At 35.4% G+C, this 12,226-nt stretch overlaps 1 protein-coding gene across 1 annotated transcript in view; it reads left to right on the top strand.

The window, feature by feature from the left end:
* LOC118181948 (cytochrome P450 4V2-like) overlaps positions 1–12,226 on the top strand; it is a 68,119-nt gene that overhangs the window by 4,491 nt on the left and 51,402 nt on the right. Inside the window, exons 2-4 of the mRNA XM_035351193.2 lie at positions 3,104–3,216; positions 4,058–4,143; positions 6,769–6,959. Coding sequence (XP_035207084.1) covers positions 3,104–3,216; positions 4,058–4,143; positions 6,769–6,959 — 390 coding nt within the window. The remainder of the gene's footprint in view (positions 1–3,103; positions 3,217–4,057; positions 4,144–6,768; positions 6,960–12,226) is intronic.

Genomic DNA, 12,226 nt, shown 5'->3' with positions numbered 1-12,226 from the left:
CTGACAAGGTGTGGTTATGGAATCTAATTCGTCGGAAAGAACTCTCTCCTAAATTACAGACACCCTGGGCCTGTCCTAATAGGCTGAAGCATGTCGTAGTTCGCATCCATAAGTCATCAGATTCTAAGCCTGAAGTCATTCATTACTATAAATGAGTTCCTTATTATAGCCCTAGTACGTAGTCCCCTGGTGTATATAATGTAAATAATTTATTAAACATTGTCGTATGTGTATGTAAATAATTTGTAAATTTCTGTATTTATTTATTGGTTTAGTGTTTGATTTATTATATGTTATTTACTGAAATAATTATTATACTAGTATAACACTGATTTTCCTGAGTTGTATGGCTTTCTGTCCGAGGATAGTACTATCCGGAAAGTTCAGTCTTTGGGAAGGGGGCAGTGTCACAAATTTTGTACATACGTAAATCACTTTAGGGAAACTATATATAAATTATAACATCTCTTGTATAATGTAACAGGAAAAGTTTTAACAGCGTGAAGCTTCGGAAAAACTGGGCTACAGAGGTAAGTGTTTAACACTGTGGTTAATGGCTATCTCTCGAGATTGGAAAGAAAATGCCAAGCTGCCAATGGTTTTGGTAACATATTTTTGTCGCCAAATGTGGCGAAAAATCTCGAAAAGTCAGCAAACTTGGCTAGCATTTGACGACATTTTGATCCTATATCTGTGTAACTACCAGCCTTATGTAACTGTAACTGTGTACACCTTCCTATTAAAAGACCACTGTGCGAGCTTATGCTTTTGAGGCTTTTTGTATTGTTCAACATTCTTAGTAGTTATGGTAACTATTGATTGTGCTTTCATGCTCAGAAGAGCTGTGCGAGTACTTTTGTGAAAAGTCAGAGCTGTAAAGTATGTCTTTTGAAAAATAAATTTCATCAAGCTATCATTGGTTCTGTGTGCATTCAACCCACTGCGAACCCAATATTGTTCATCCCTGATTTGTGCAAATAAGTTAGCTACGTTCCAGTACTGAAGTTTGCCATGGTTTTTTAGAATGCGTATGCTGTGAATAAAATCTTCTCTTTGAGGAAAAAATTATGAAGTTCTGAAAATGTTTCATAACAGTTTGCTTACGAGAGGTCGTCTAAATCCATTAACACTAGAAACCTTTTTAGAAACTGATATTTCGTTTTTAATTTCATAGAAATGCAAGCATTCAGCTCTGAATTTTATATACGACGCCTGGACATGATCTTAAAATTTAGCGTTTAATATTTTGGTAAGTTTTGTTATACGATTGCCAGTCGTTTTGTGCTTTATTTCTCAGAATGAGTTTAAAACTCTTCTAAAGATGAAAAGGAAATGAGGAACGCATAAATAAGATTTCGTTGGTTTACAAAGCAGACTTCTTTAAATTTAAAAATGCAAAACTATGAATATTTGCACCATTAAAAATTTTTTTTTTTGGCTGGAATCATATTTCCTTGATCAGCGATTGCCAGGATAAGGGCTGTATGAGGATTTTATTGGACACATTGCATATTTATCTCCGTTTAAAATCTTATTTACCGTATTTGACGGCATATAAGACGCATTTTGTTTCCTAAATTTGGTCTCAAAAAAGTTACTTGCGTCTTATACGTGAAGTACACAAGTTAACTTCCAATACTGAATGCTATTTTTAGCCCCCATAAAGATCTAGACACATATAACTTTTTCTACATCTACATGTGTGTGGCCTTTTAAATAAGGGTGCGTCTTATATGCCAGTGCGTCTTATATTCCGTGAAATACGGTAAATAGTGAAATATAGAAAGAGACTTTATTTTGGAATAGTTAACATTAAATCTCGGTTAAAATTAGTTTTCAATGGAAATTTTAAAAGTTATTAAATATGAAAAATAATTAAATAATTAAATTTTGAAAATAGTTCAATCGAAATGATATTTTTATTTTCGCTCTCTTTTTTTAAGCATAGTACAAATGAAAATTAAAAGTAATTAAAAATTTGAGATTTGAATTTAATAAAAGGTTACCGATTTTAAACTTGTTGACATGTTTATATGCTTTCATAAAAATTATACTTCATTTTTAATATATATATATATATATACTTTGTTTATTTTGCAATAATTTTTTCAGCATCATAGGTTCTTTCGGCGTTTTGATACTTTGATACTATTGTTATTATTCTGGCATACAGCGGAGAATTCCTGTCCCTGCTCTTTCCCGATTCCTGAGTGAATCACGAATTGGGTCTGACTTCTGAGGAAGTCCGTAAATAGTATTCTCCAGATGAGATTTAAGCTGACGTGTGGAAAAACCTTGCCCATTGCTTCCTGCAAGAAAATGCCAAGACTGGACGGAGCTGTAGAAGGGGCTGTGGTCAGGCACTGTTTAGCTGGTCACGTGGCCTAAAACAGAGAATCTAATGTCATGAAGGGGTATGGCTTGCCGATTACTGCACTGGTAGTCAGTTGTGGTGCATTAATTAACGAAAAAAGCGTTAATTAAATCCGACGACCGTAGGACGCTATCTGCACATTCATTAGCTGGCCTGACTTGTTTTGGCTTTTTAATGCTTTTGAGGTTCAGTCACAAAAATTTATATTCAAAGAGGTATTTTAATTTTATCTTTTTTGTTTCTTAGACTCTGAAATTTACTTTCATAAAGATTACTCTGCGAAAAATATTTGAAACTGTTTCATATGTAATACACAGGGTTCTTCTAAAATATCTGCGAGAAATGACCTGTCTTTTGGGAATCACGTTCTGTACATCCTTTAAGCAACTATTCCTCTTTCCTTCCACAGCCCCCTTAGGTAAAAATGCATGTCAGCGAAGCCCGTGCTCTTGTAATTCGCGTTGCACCCGAAAACCGCTGAGGGAATGATGATTCAAGCCATAGCTTTCACCTGCCATTCTCAACAACACCCTGTACTACCTCAACGTACCATTTCCGCACAGATATTCCATTATAAAATCTGCTTATTTTGGGTCCCTCTGCCTAGCTTTACATTTTTAGCAGATATTTTAGCGTCATCCTCTGTAACACTGTATTAGTTCTTGTAATCCTGTTTATTTAAATACATTAAAAATCCTCAGTAACCTAATTTTCCCCCTTTTTCTACAGCGATATTACAGTTCCTATGTGCGGTTTGTAAGCTGTATGAGTTTGAAAGAATTGTTTTGATCTGGTTGTCTTTTAGACCAATAGTCTTCTTCTTCAAACCAGAAACCGTTGAGGTGAGCTGAAGTTTTTATTGGTTATTCATTTATTAACTTTAACATAAAAAAGTTTGCATGAAGTAAAGAGAAGAATATTCAAACGTAGTAAAATTCTTCTGTGTTAAGTCATTTGAAGCCATATGGATGAGAAAAGTACTTTGAGAAACTGAAGATCTGCATTTTAAATTGTTTTTTCTCGTATAAAAATCACTATTAAACTGGAAGGGGAAGTTTTAGTAGACTACTGATTTTTCCATTTTTTAATGAAATATCGCTTTATTAAAGATTAATCACATAATGTTCTTTTTTAATGATTATAATGCATCAATGCTTTGTTTTTAATTTTAAAGTACTAGAATTTGGAAAAAAAAAATTGCATTATAGCGCCAATCAGGAATGATGTATTAAAAGTACCATGTAATGTCCATAAAGATTTGTAATTTTTATTGTTCAGCAATATTATGAATCTATGGAACACCTAACATAAAACTTTAAGCAAATCAGAGTTGTTAAAATTGTAAGTATGCAATAAATTTTCTTCGTAATTTAATAACACGAAATAAGAAATTTCGGTAGCTTGAATCATTCAATATTTTCTTAAATGCGCACTTTGCCTTAATATCGTAGTTATTTCTGAAATGGCTTCTATTTACTACAAGCAAGCATTTAACAATAATTTTAGAACGTTTTACGACATTGAAAGCAAAAATGAAATATATCACAATAAAATAATTTATCGTTTTAGAACTTTAATGTGAAAACAAAATTAAAATGTTACTCGAAATTAATACTCGAAAGGTTTTATACTTTCGAATTAAGGGATATAGTTTGAAATTTTTCTTCTTTCCCTTTTCTGCAGGCTGTCTTGAATAATCCGGCTACTAATGAAAAATCCAGCGAATATAATTTCCTAAAATCATGGCTTAGTACAGGCCTCCTGACAAGGTAAGTTGTTGCAGATTTTATAACACTTCGGTGTCAGAAATGTTAAATTAGATCACAGTTTAAATGGATTATGACTGCATTTTATTTGCTTAGTTTGAAAAGATAACATGAAGTATAAAGAATAGTTTAATTGGACCATATGCTAGTTAATAAGACATCATGTAATCGATAAATTATGGAATATGAATGCTATACCTTGAAGAGCTAACCGTTCAGAGAATCGCTTTAATTTGAATTAGATCTTTATTCGAACAAAATTTAGACTTTGGTATGATTTTTTTCATTCTAAATTAAAATGTTAAAAACTAACAACGTGTGCTTTTAAGCGTCCTAATAACTGCGGTTATTAGATTTTAGATTTGGTATTGAAATAAGGAGATATTAAAATCGTTGAGACTGTTAGGGTGTATCATAACTTCAGCTTTATATTTTGGATGTCGCTGTAGTTATTTAATCACATAAAGGCTCAATAGGATTGTAAAGTTTGAAAACACTGGGTGAATCATCTAATTGAAAGACAGCAGAATATTAACATACCCAGCTCTGTGCCTCCTACTCGCAAAGAGGTTTTGCATTCATTTAACTGTTACAAACGGGAGGGATATTTTATTAAAGGCATAAAAGTGGTGTACAATACAGTTTGTATATTATGCCCCTTCTGTCAGAAAGTATTCTGTATTAAGGGTAGTTTCCCACTCTATACACACAACGCCAGTAAGGTACTGTATAAGCTAAAGGTGATGCTCTCATTACCAGCTTGTCGTGCTCAGTCTCGGCTCCAGCATTTTCGGCATTTTAAGCCATCAATTTAGTTGACAAATTGCGTAAATTAAATATATTAATTATCCACAGCGAAATATATCTTTATTTAGTTGTCATTTTTGAAAAAAAAATCTAGCTGGCTCCTTCCGAAACCACCGTTCCAGGTAACTGCCTATGCTTGGCGCTAACCCTAACTGTATTAACAGGACAGATTCATATCCTCATACAGTCTCCTTCACGGGACTGGCCAGAAATAGGCATACAAGACACCAGGACCTTACCATATGGTGATACACGTATTGTCCTGTGATGCTACTGATCCAGTGAAGCATCCTACAAAAAATGCAAACTTAAAAAAAAAAAAAAAAAAAAAAAAAAAAAAAAAAAAAAAAAAAAAAAACGTTTATTTGCTTAAAATAATTGAAATGTTTGACCAGGCATAAATCTTTCGTGATCCAAATGACAACAGGCGAGGCACCTAATCTAATGTTATGGCGAAAAGAAAGTACTCATCAAGCTGACGTCCACTTAAGTTATGCTTTATAGTGCGTTGACAAAATGTTTGACACCTCTACCATTTAATTGAAAGGTGAATGATATAATGGTCATTAATGATATAATGGGCGATTATCATATCTTTCTGAAGAATATACCGACCTAATATTTCGTCATGCATAGATGGGCAATCTTTTTATGTGGACGGATGTTTATTTAGAAATGTTACACTCCGTGTATATTTTAGTTACTATAGTGTATAAAAGCTGAAGGACATTTGCCGTTCCTCAGTGAAATATTCAGTTTAGAACCCTTTGATTTCAAATGGTAAATCATTTACACAAACCATGCTAATCTGGGATGCCCGCTAATAAGGAAAGTTTTCCAACTTTGAATTCAAATTTTCTTAAAAATATGCGTAAAAATCCGCTCATCTGGATATACGGCAGAATCTCCTAACCGTCAGCAACGGGACTTCACCGATTTCGAATAAGGAATTTTTCCGGATAATTAAATATATATTCATAGAGTTTAGGTGTTTATGCTTTGTGATGCCATTTATAAAAATTGCTGTATGCGAAGTCCGTTTGTAATGTCTGTTGATTTGAAGACCGCAGTTAAATAAATAACGCCGAAAATCATACAGACAAAATTAAAACACATGGTTTTATATTTCAGAAAATAAAATTAAACAATATTTTAAAATTATCATACATATCAGAGTTTCGTAAACTGTGGGTCGCGACTCCAGTTGGGGATGCGGGATCTGCAGTAGGGTATCGCCGAAAATTTTAGCAATTTTGATATTTCTTTAATTTATTATAATAATTTTACAATTACCAAACATTTTTACATAATGTATCTGAAAATAGATAAAGATAGGACAATGTCTGTATTGTCCTATCTTTCTAAGTAAAAAGTCTAAGTTTCTAAGTAAAAAAGATAGTGTTTCGACGCATATTTTAAAATAGAAATGTTCATTTTACATTTTTATTTCATATCATTACCATAAATATCTACAAATCTATCCTAAGACAACGTGTCGGTTTTAGATGTTTTGTGAGTAGAACATACTTTGTATAAAGTAAATATACATCTATTGCTTATGTCAGCAAGAAGGTTTTTCAATCAATTAAGTCGGCTATTAGAAATTAAGAATTTAGGGAAGTCAAAACTTAGATAACGATTTTCAACAATCAGGTAATTAATGGTTTTCAACAATGATTTTCAGGTCAGTTTTCTTTGTTTAACATATGCGTTGCTCAAGTGTCGACTGTATAGAATATAAATTTTGACCTGAAGAAGGTATAAGCGGTAGGCATTCTGTTAGTAAATTTCATTTAATAATTTCTCATTTTTGTCACGTAGTTCCGGAGAGAAATGGAGATCACGAAGAAAACTGCTGACACCTACGTTTCATTTTCGCATTTTGGCTGATTTTTTGACGATTTTCAATGAACAGTCAGAAATTTTGACTCGGAAAATGGAATCCTTAGTGGGAAGTTCTTCGATAGATATTACATCTTTAATTAAAATGTGTACTCTTGACATCATTTGCGGTAAGTAAAGTTTTTTAGATATATTTCATAAAATGTATCTATTGACACTATTAACATATCTACGAAATTTCAAAACTCTATTTGTACGAAAGAACTCGGAGAAATTTATTCAAAAAGTGATCAACATTTTTTTAACTAACAGAGAGATATTCCAGTTTTTTCCAGCCATTTGATCTCAGAATAAAATGCCAAGTTTGTCAAGGTATTATTTCAACAGTTTTTGTACGAAACTAATGTATCCAAAAACAACCTCTCTTCCAGAAACTCCAGAAACAACCTCTAACTTTTTCCTTCTCAGTCCGTAACTGACATATTTTTTCTAGTAAAAAATTAACTTAATGGAGAGAAAAAATGATTTATTTATGTTTTCTGTTCAGAATTAGAGTAAAAATGTACAAGATATAAAAATTAATAGTAATGCGATATTCAGGCTTACTGAAATATATTAACTGAAATTTTTGCTTTTTAATATGTCTTGATACGTGGCCATCGTCTAAGGCTGTGACATTTTCTTTTCTTTATAATTCTCTTAGCCATGTGAACCACACTATCTAATACGGTGAAAGGAGTTTTGTCTTTTGGATAGAGAAACAAAAGACACAATGCGCCCAAGAGTTTTACCAATACATTCTAACAGCTAATGCTTATATATTATTTATGCAGTTAACGCATTCATGTAGCATCATCCAGATCCCTGTTTGTTGATGTGACTTCACTTAGAAGCAAATGCATTCCCGAGGCTGGCCTCCTGGGATTCGGGAGCTGTCGGTTTAAGATAGTGGAGGGCGTAGGACATATACCTGTTTTTATCTTTGTTAGACACCAGATGTCTCCGTCCTCCGTCACCTGTCTTTTGGATAATGAGTTATTACAATCTCAAAGCTATTAGCTTGTCATCTTCTCTCATTTCCATTTTCATAAAGTTCAAATTCTTTTGCAATTATTAATTCTGCTAACTCAGTAGTAGAGCATTGCAAAATGTTCTTTTGTGTGAATATTCTACTATAATGTTATAGATACACGAATTGCATTCCTTTTGCAACTTTTTATTCATTTCAAATATTTTAAAATTATTCCCTCTTAGTTTCGGAAGTGTTAGCGAGTGATGCGTCTTTTCTGCACTCTCACTGTCTCCTTCATTTAATTCAGAATCGTTAAGAAGTTTATATTCCAGATTTACAGCATCTGCTACCAATATTAACTCAATAACTGTATGCGTAATCTTTCTCTTTCTACAGCAATGGCATGGTTGACATCATTCACGGTTTATGTCGATTTTTTAATTTTCCCCAAAATGTTTTTTGCTTTGATTAATTGTTCAGTTTGATATATGTTGTCAGCTTCTATTTTCAAAGCGTTTGCTTCGATTTTGACATAAATCATAATGACATGCACATATCTAATGAGATTTAGAAACGCATTGCCGAAGATGTCAAACTGCTGGAAGTTATAAATAGTTTGCGGAATCTGAATGATAATTTTTTAGTAAGTTTTAGTTATTTTAAGTAGAAAGTTAATTTTAAGTAGAAATTTTAAGTAGAAATTTAAACTAATTTTAAGTAGAAAAATTTGTTAAGTTCACTATCATTGGAAAAAAATATGAAGGAAAACGTGTCAGTCTAAGAGAAAGGCCTTTAAAGCTTATAATCCTCCTAAATCATGTTAAAGGGCTAAATGTGGAATTAGTTGCTGATAGTTAGATGGACAGAACAGTTCAATCATGTAGGGATGTTATTTGTTGTAGTTGTTTTAGTCTCTGAATTAGGTCATCTTGCGTACGGAAATGATGTGGAACAAGTCCGGCCATGACATTCAACGCATTAGAAGACGTAGTACAATAGGCCCTTGTCATGCCCAGTGCAAAGGGCCAATGTAGGCTTTATAGGTATCTGGCTTTACGTCCTTGCATTCGTGTAGCCCAGACCGCTGCTGCTTACGTTACTATTTTTTCTATAACTGTTAGATATAAAGTATTTTGAATGCATGGATTTAACCCCCATTTGTAGCATTGGGGATTTAAAACAAGGAAAGAGGGCATCACTGCCAAAATAGACTACCCTCCAAAAGTTAAGGAACAGCATGTTTTTCAATGCTCATCATCACAAAAAATGTCAGTAGCGTTTAAATTCACAGTTCATATGCATTACAGTAACGAAGTTTAAGAAAATATATGCAAAAACAATAGTTACCACTTTTATAGAAATGAATACTTATATAGGAGTTGGAGAAAAAATGCAAAAATTTTAATTTTTGTTCACGAGTGCTTGATCTTCAGTTGTTATTACAGTTTCGTGAACAATATCCAGGAGAGTCTGACAATGTACAGGAGAAGTCATTTACACGATTCTTTGAGGTGGCGGGCAACCGGACGATGGAATTAGCAATTTCGTTTACTATATCCAGGAGAGCCTATCAATGTCCAGGAGAAGTCGTTTGCCGAATTTGTTGAGGTAGCGGGCGATCGGATGGATGGAAATGGGGATGACACAAGCTGATGCTTCTACATGCCTCAATGTCTCTCGCAGTGAAGTCCAATGACTATGGAATCAGTTTGAATCCGAGGATTCTGTGTCTATAAGACATGTTCCAGGCAGACCTAGAGTTACAACACCTGCAGGAGACCGTTATTTAGCCCTTTCGGCCCGAGGAGGACTAATATTACTGTGCCTCAGCTCATGGCAGATCATTTAGTGGCAACAGGAACAAGAATCTCAGCTATTACAGTGTGCAGACACCTGCACAATACAGACAACCAGTTGTTTGTATTCCCTTGAACCGAGGACACAGAGGTGCCCGTTTACGTTGGGGAGTGATTCAGGTCGTCAGCTGATCTGGAGGGAACAACGCACCAAACACAACCAATTCCACATTGTCGAAAGACACAGTTTCAGAGGTGGTGGAATAATGGTTTGGGTTGGGATCTCTCTCGGTGGTCACACTGACCTGCATGAGTTCCATGGAGGAACTTTGACAAATGTGAGATATCGAGACGAGGTTCTTGATTAATATGTTCGTCCATATGCCGCTGCTATTCGTCCTGGATTTCTTCTGATGGATGACAACGCGCAACCGCACCGAGCTCGGGTTGTTGAAGAATACCTTGAGGGTTACGGGTATGGAGCGGGTGGAATGGCCAGCTCAGTTCCCAGACCTGAATCCGATAGAGCATCTTTGGACTACCTTGGGTGACAGGTTGCTGCTTTAAGTCCTTCTGCAAGGTTGTTAGATGAGCTTGAACAAGGATTACGTATTTGCTTCCCATTTCACTGACCGAAAACTTAATTGACAGCGTGGACAGCCGCCAATGTATTGCAGCTAGGGGTGGACATATTCCTTATTAGAACCCATTTTTGTAATCTTACCACCCCATTTCTCCTCAAAAAACTGTGACATACTGTTTCTCCAAGACTGAATTTCTCTGCCAAGAGTGTAATGTTTTATTGTAATTCATGTTTGAGTTGTTATTAAGGAGCATTCTATGTAGCATGCATTAAAGAACTGTTTAGTGAACAAACATGGCCTATAAATTTTGTGCTTCTATGTAGCTTCATTTTCAAATTAAACAGAAAAACATGCTGTCCCTTAACTTTTGAAGGCAGTTGTATTAAAGCATTTTCATTATTTAACTGAATATACACATTACAACACAAAAAGCGACGTATCAGGGAGTTATTAGAATGCTACAAAATTACGTATGCCCGTACTTTGCAATAGAATATGCAAATGATTAACTTTTGGTGGCCAGTGTCTGACTAGCCGGAATTCCAACACATTTTAAAGGAGCATCTGGATGGTGTATAAAAGACAGAACATTCCAATGCTAAGGCCTAACTTCCATACAAAAATAGTTCCTTCCACATACATGAATTGTACTAATGAGTTGCAAACAAGTTCCCGAACAGTACAAGATAATGTCACCATTTTAGAAAGAATATGCAGTTGGACTAAAGAAAGCAGGGTGGTGAAATCGCAGGATCGCTAGACATTAGGGGTCCAGCGATGCTATCATTCAACGATGTAGGCAGGAATGGGTGCACTGTGGAAGTACAGGGCATCATAAAAGTAGCGGTCGCCTGAGAACGACAACAGAAAGCGAGAACAAATTCATAGTTTAATCGGTGCTCACAGCACGGATGCGTCCTTATCAACGAACCAACGTGCAACCGCGATACCAGTGACTGCAGGGCGCGAGACATACGCCTGTTTACCTATGTTAAACACCAGGCGTCTCCGTCCTCCGTAACCTGTACCTGCAATGACCACTGATAGGAGACTCAGCGAACGGGCTGAGTTCATGGAGGCAACTGCGGCGACTATCCTCACCGTTGCAAACAGTTAGGAACTTTTGCAATGGTGCAGGCGTATTCGACGTAGGATCTCCCGTATTGGAGTAGAATTGTTTTCAGCGATGGGTCCCGTTTCGAATTGAGCCTAGATGGCCAGCAAAGATGTGTTCGATGACAACCAGGACAGGGCTGGTATGATCACCGGACTCTCGTCCCCTCCACAGCCGACATTCAGAAGTTCTGATATGTGATGCCATTTCATTTTGAAGCCGGACCCATTTGGTTGTCATCCACCACATCCTTATAAGCAAGGCGGTGCGTCGACGAGATTCTACATCACGAAGTGTTGCCTTTCCTTTCACAGATCCCTGAACTTTGAATAAGATAACGCCAAGCCGTACACGGCTTTTCTGCTGCTCGTCTTCGTCCTTCTCCAAGACTTCCCTGACCGGCACGATTGCCAGATTTTTGCCCAATAGAGCACGTTTGGGCTGTGATGAACAGGTGTCTCCGATAGTCCCTGGATCGCGCCGATCTAACTCGCCAATTGGAACGTGTATGACAAGCTATCTCGCGGAAGGACTATCAACTGTACGAGTCAATGTTCAGCTTGCATCAGGGCCAATAACTTACATTCATGCCAGAAATGGGCCAACGTATTATTGATTTTGTTTTGATCTCTAGCTTATTTCCTGAATGAAACATACAATTCCTATGGTACTTTTAATGTCCGGTTTTTAATACATATACAGCACATCTACTGATTTTCGTCTCATTCGGATACTTCCTTCAGTGCGTCACTTCTTATATTAAAATGTATAATACGAAATGAATTTTCATAACTTGCATATTGTTATAGAAATAAGAAATTATTAGTGAAGTAAGACTTCTTCCTTTGTTTAATTTTGAAAATAGATTACGGACATAGTTAAGCTTACGAGTAGTCAGTACGAAAAGATTTATTAAGAAAAGGATAGAAAA

Source organism: Stegodyphus dumicola, chromosome 4, assembly GCF_044657685.1.
Source record: "Stegodyphus dumicola isolate Sdum_Otavi_A_Nest chromosome 4, ASM4465768v1".
NCBI classification, from domain to species: Eukaryota; Metazoa; Arthropoda; class Arachnida; order Araneae; family Eresidae; genus Stegodyphus; species Stegodyphus dumicola.
This window is presented reverse-complemented; position numbering and strand designations above follow the sequence as displayed.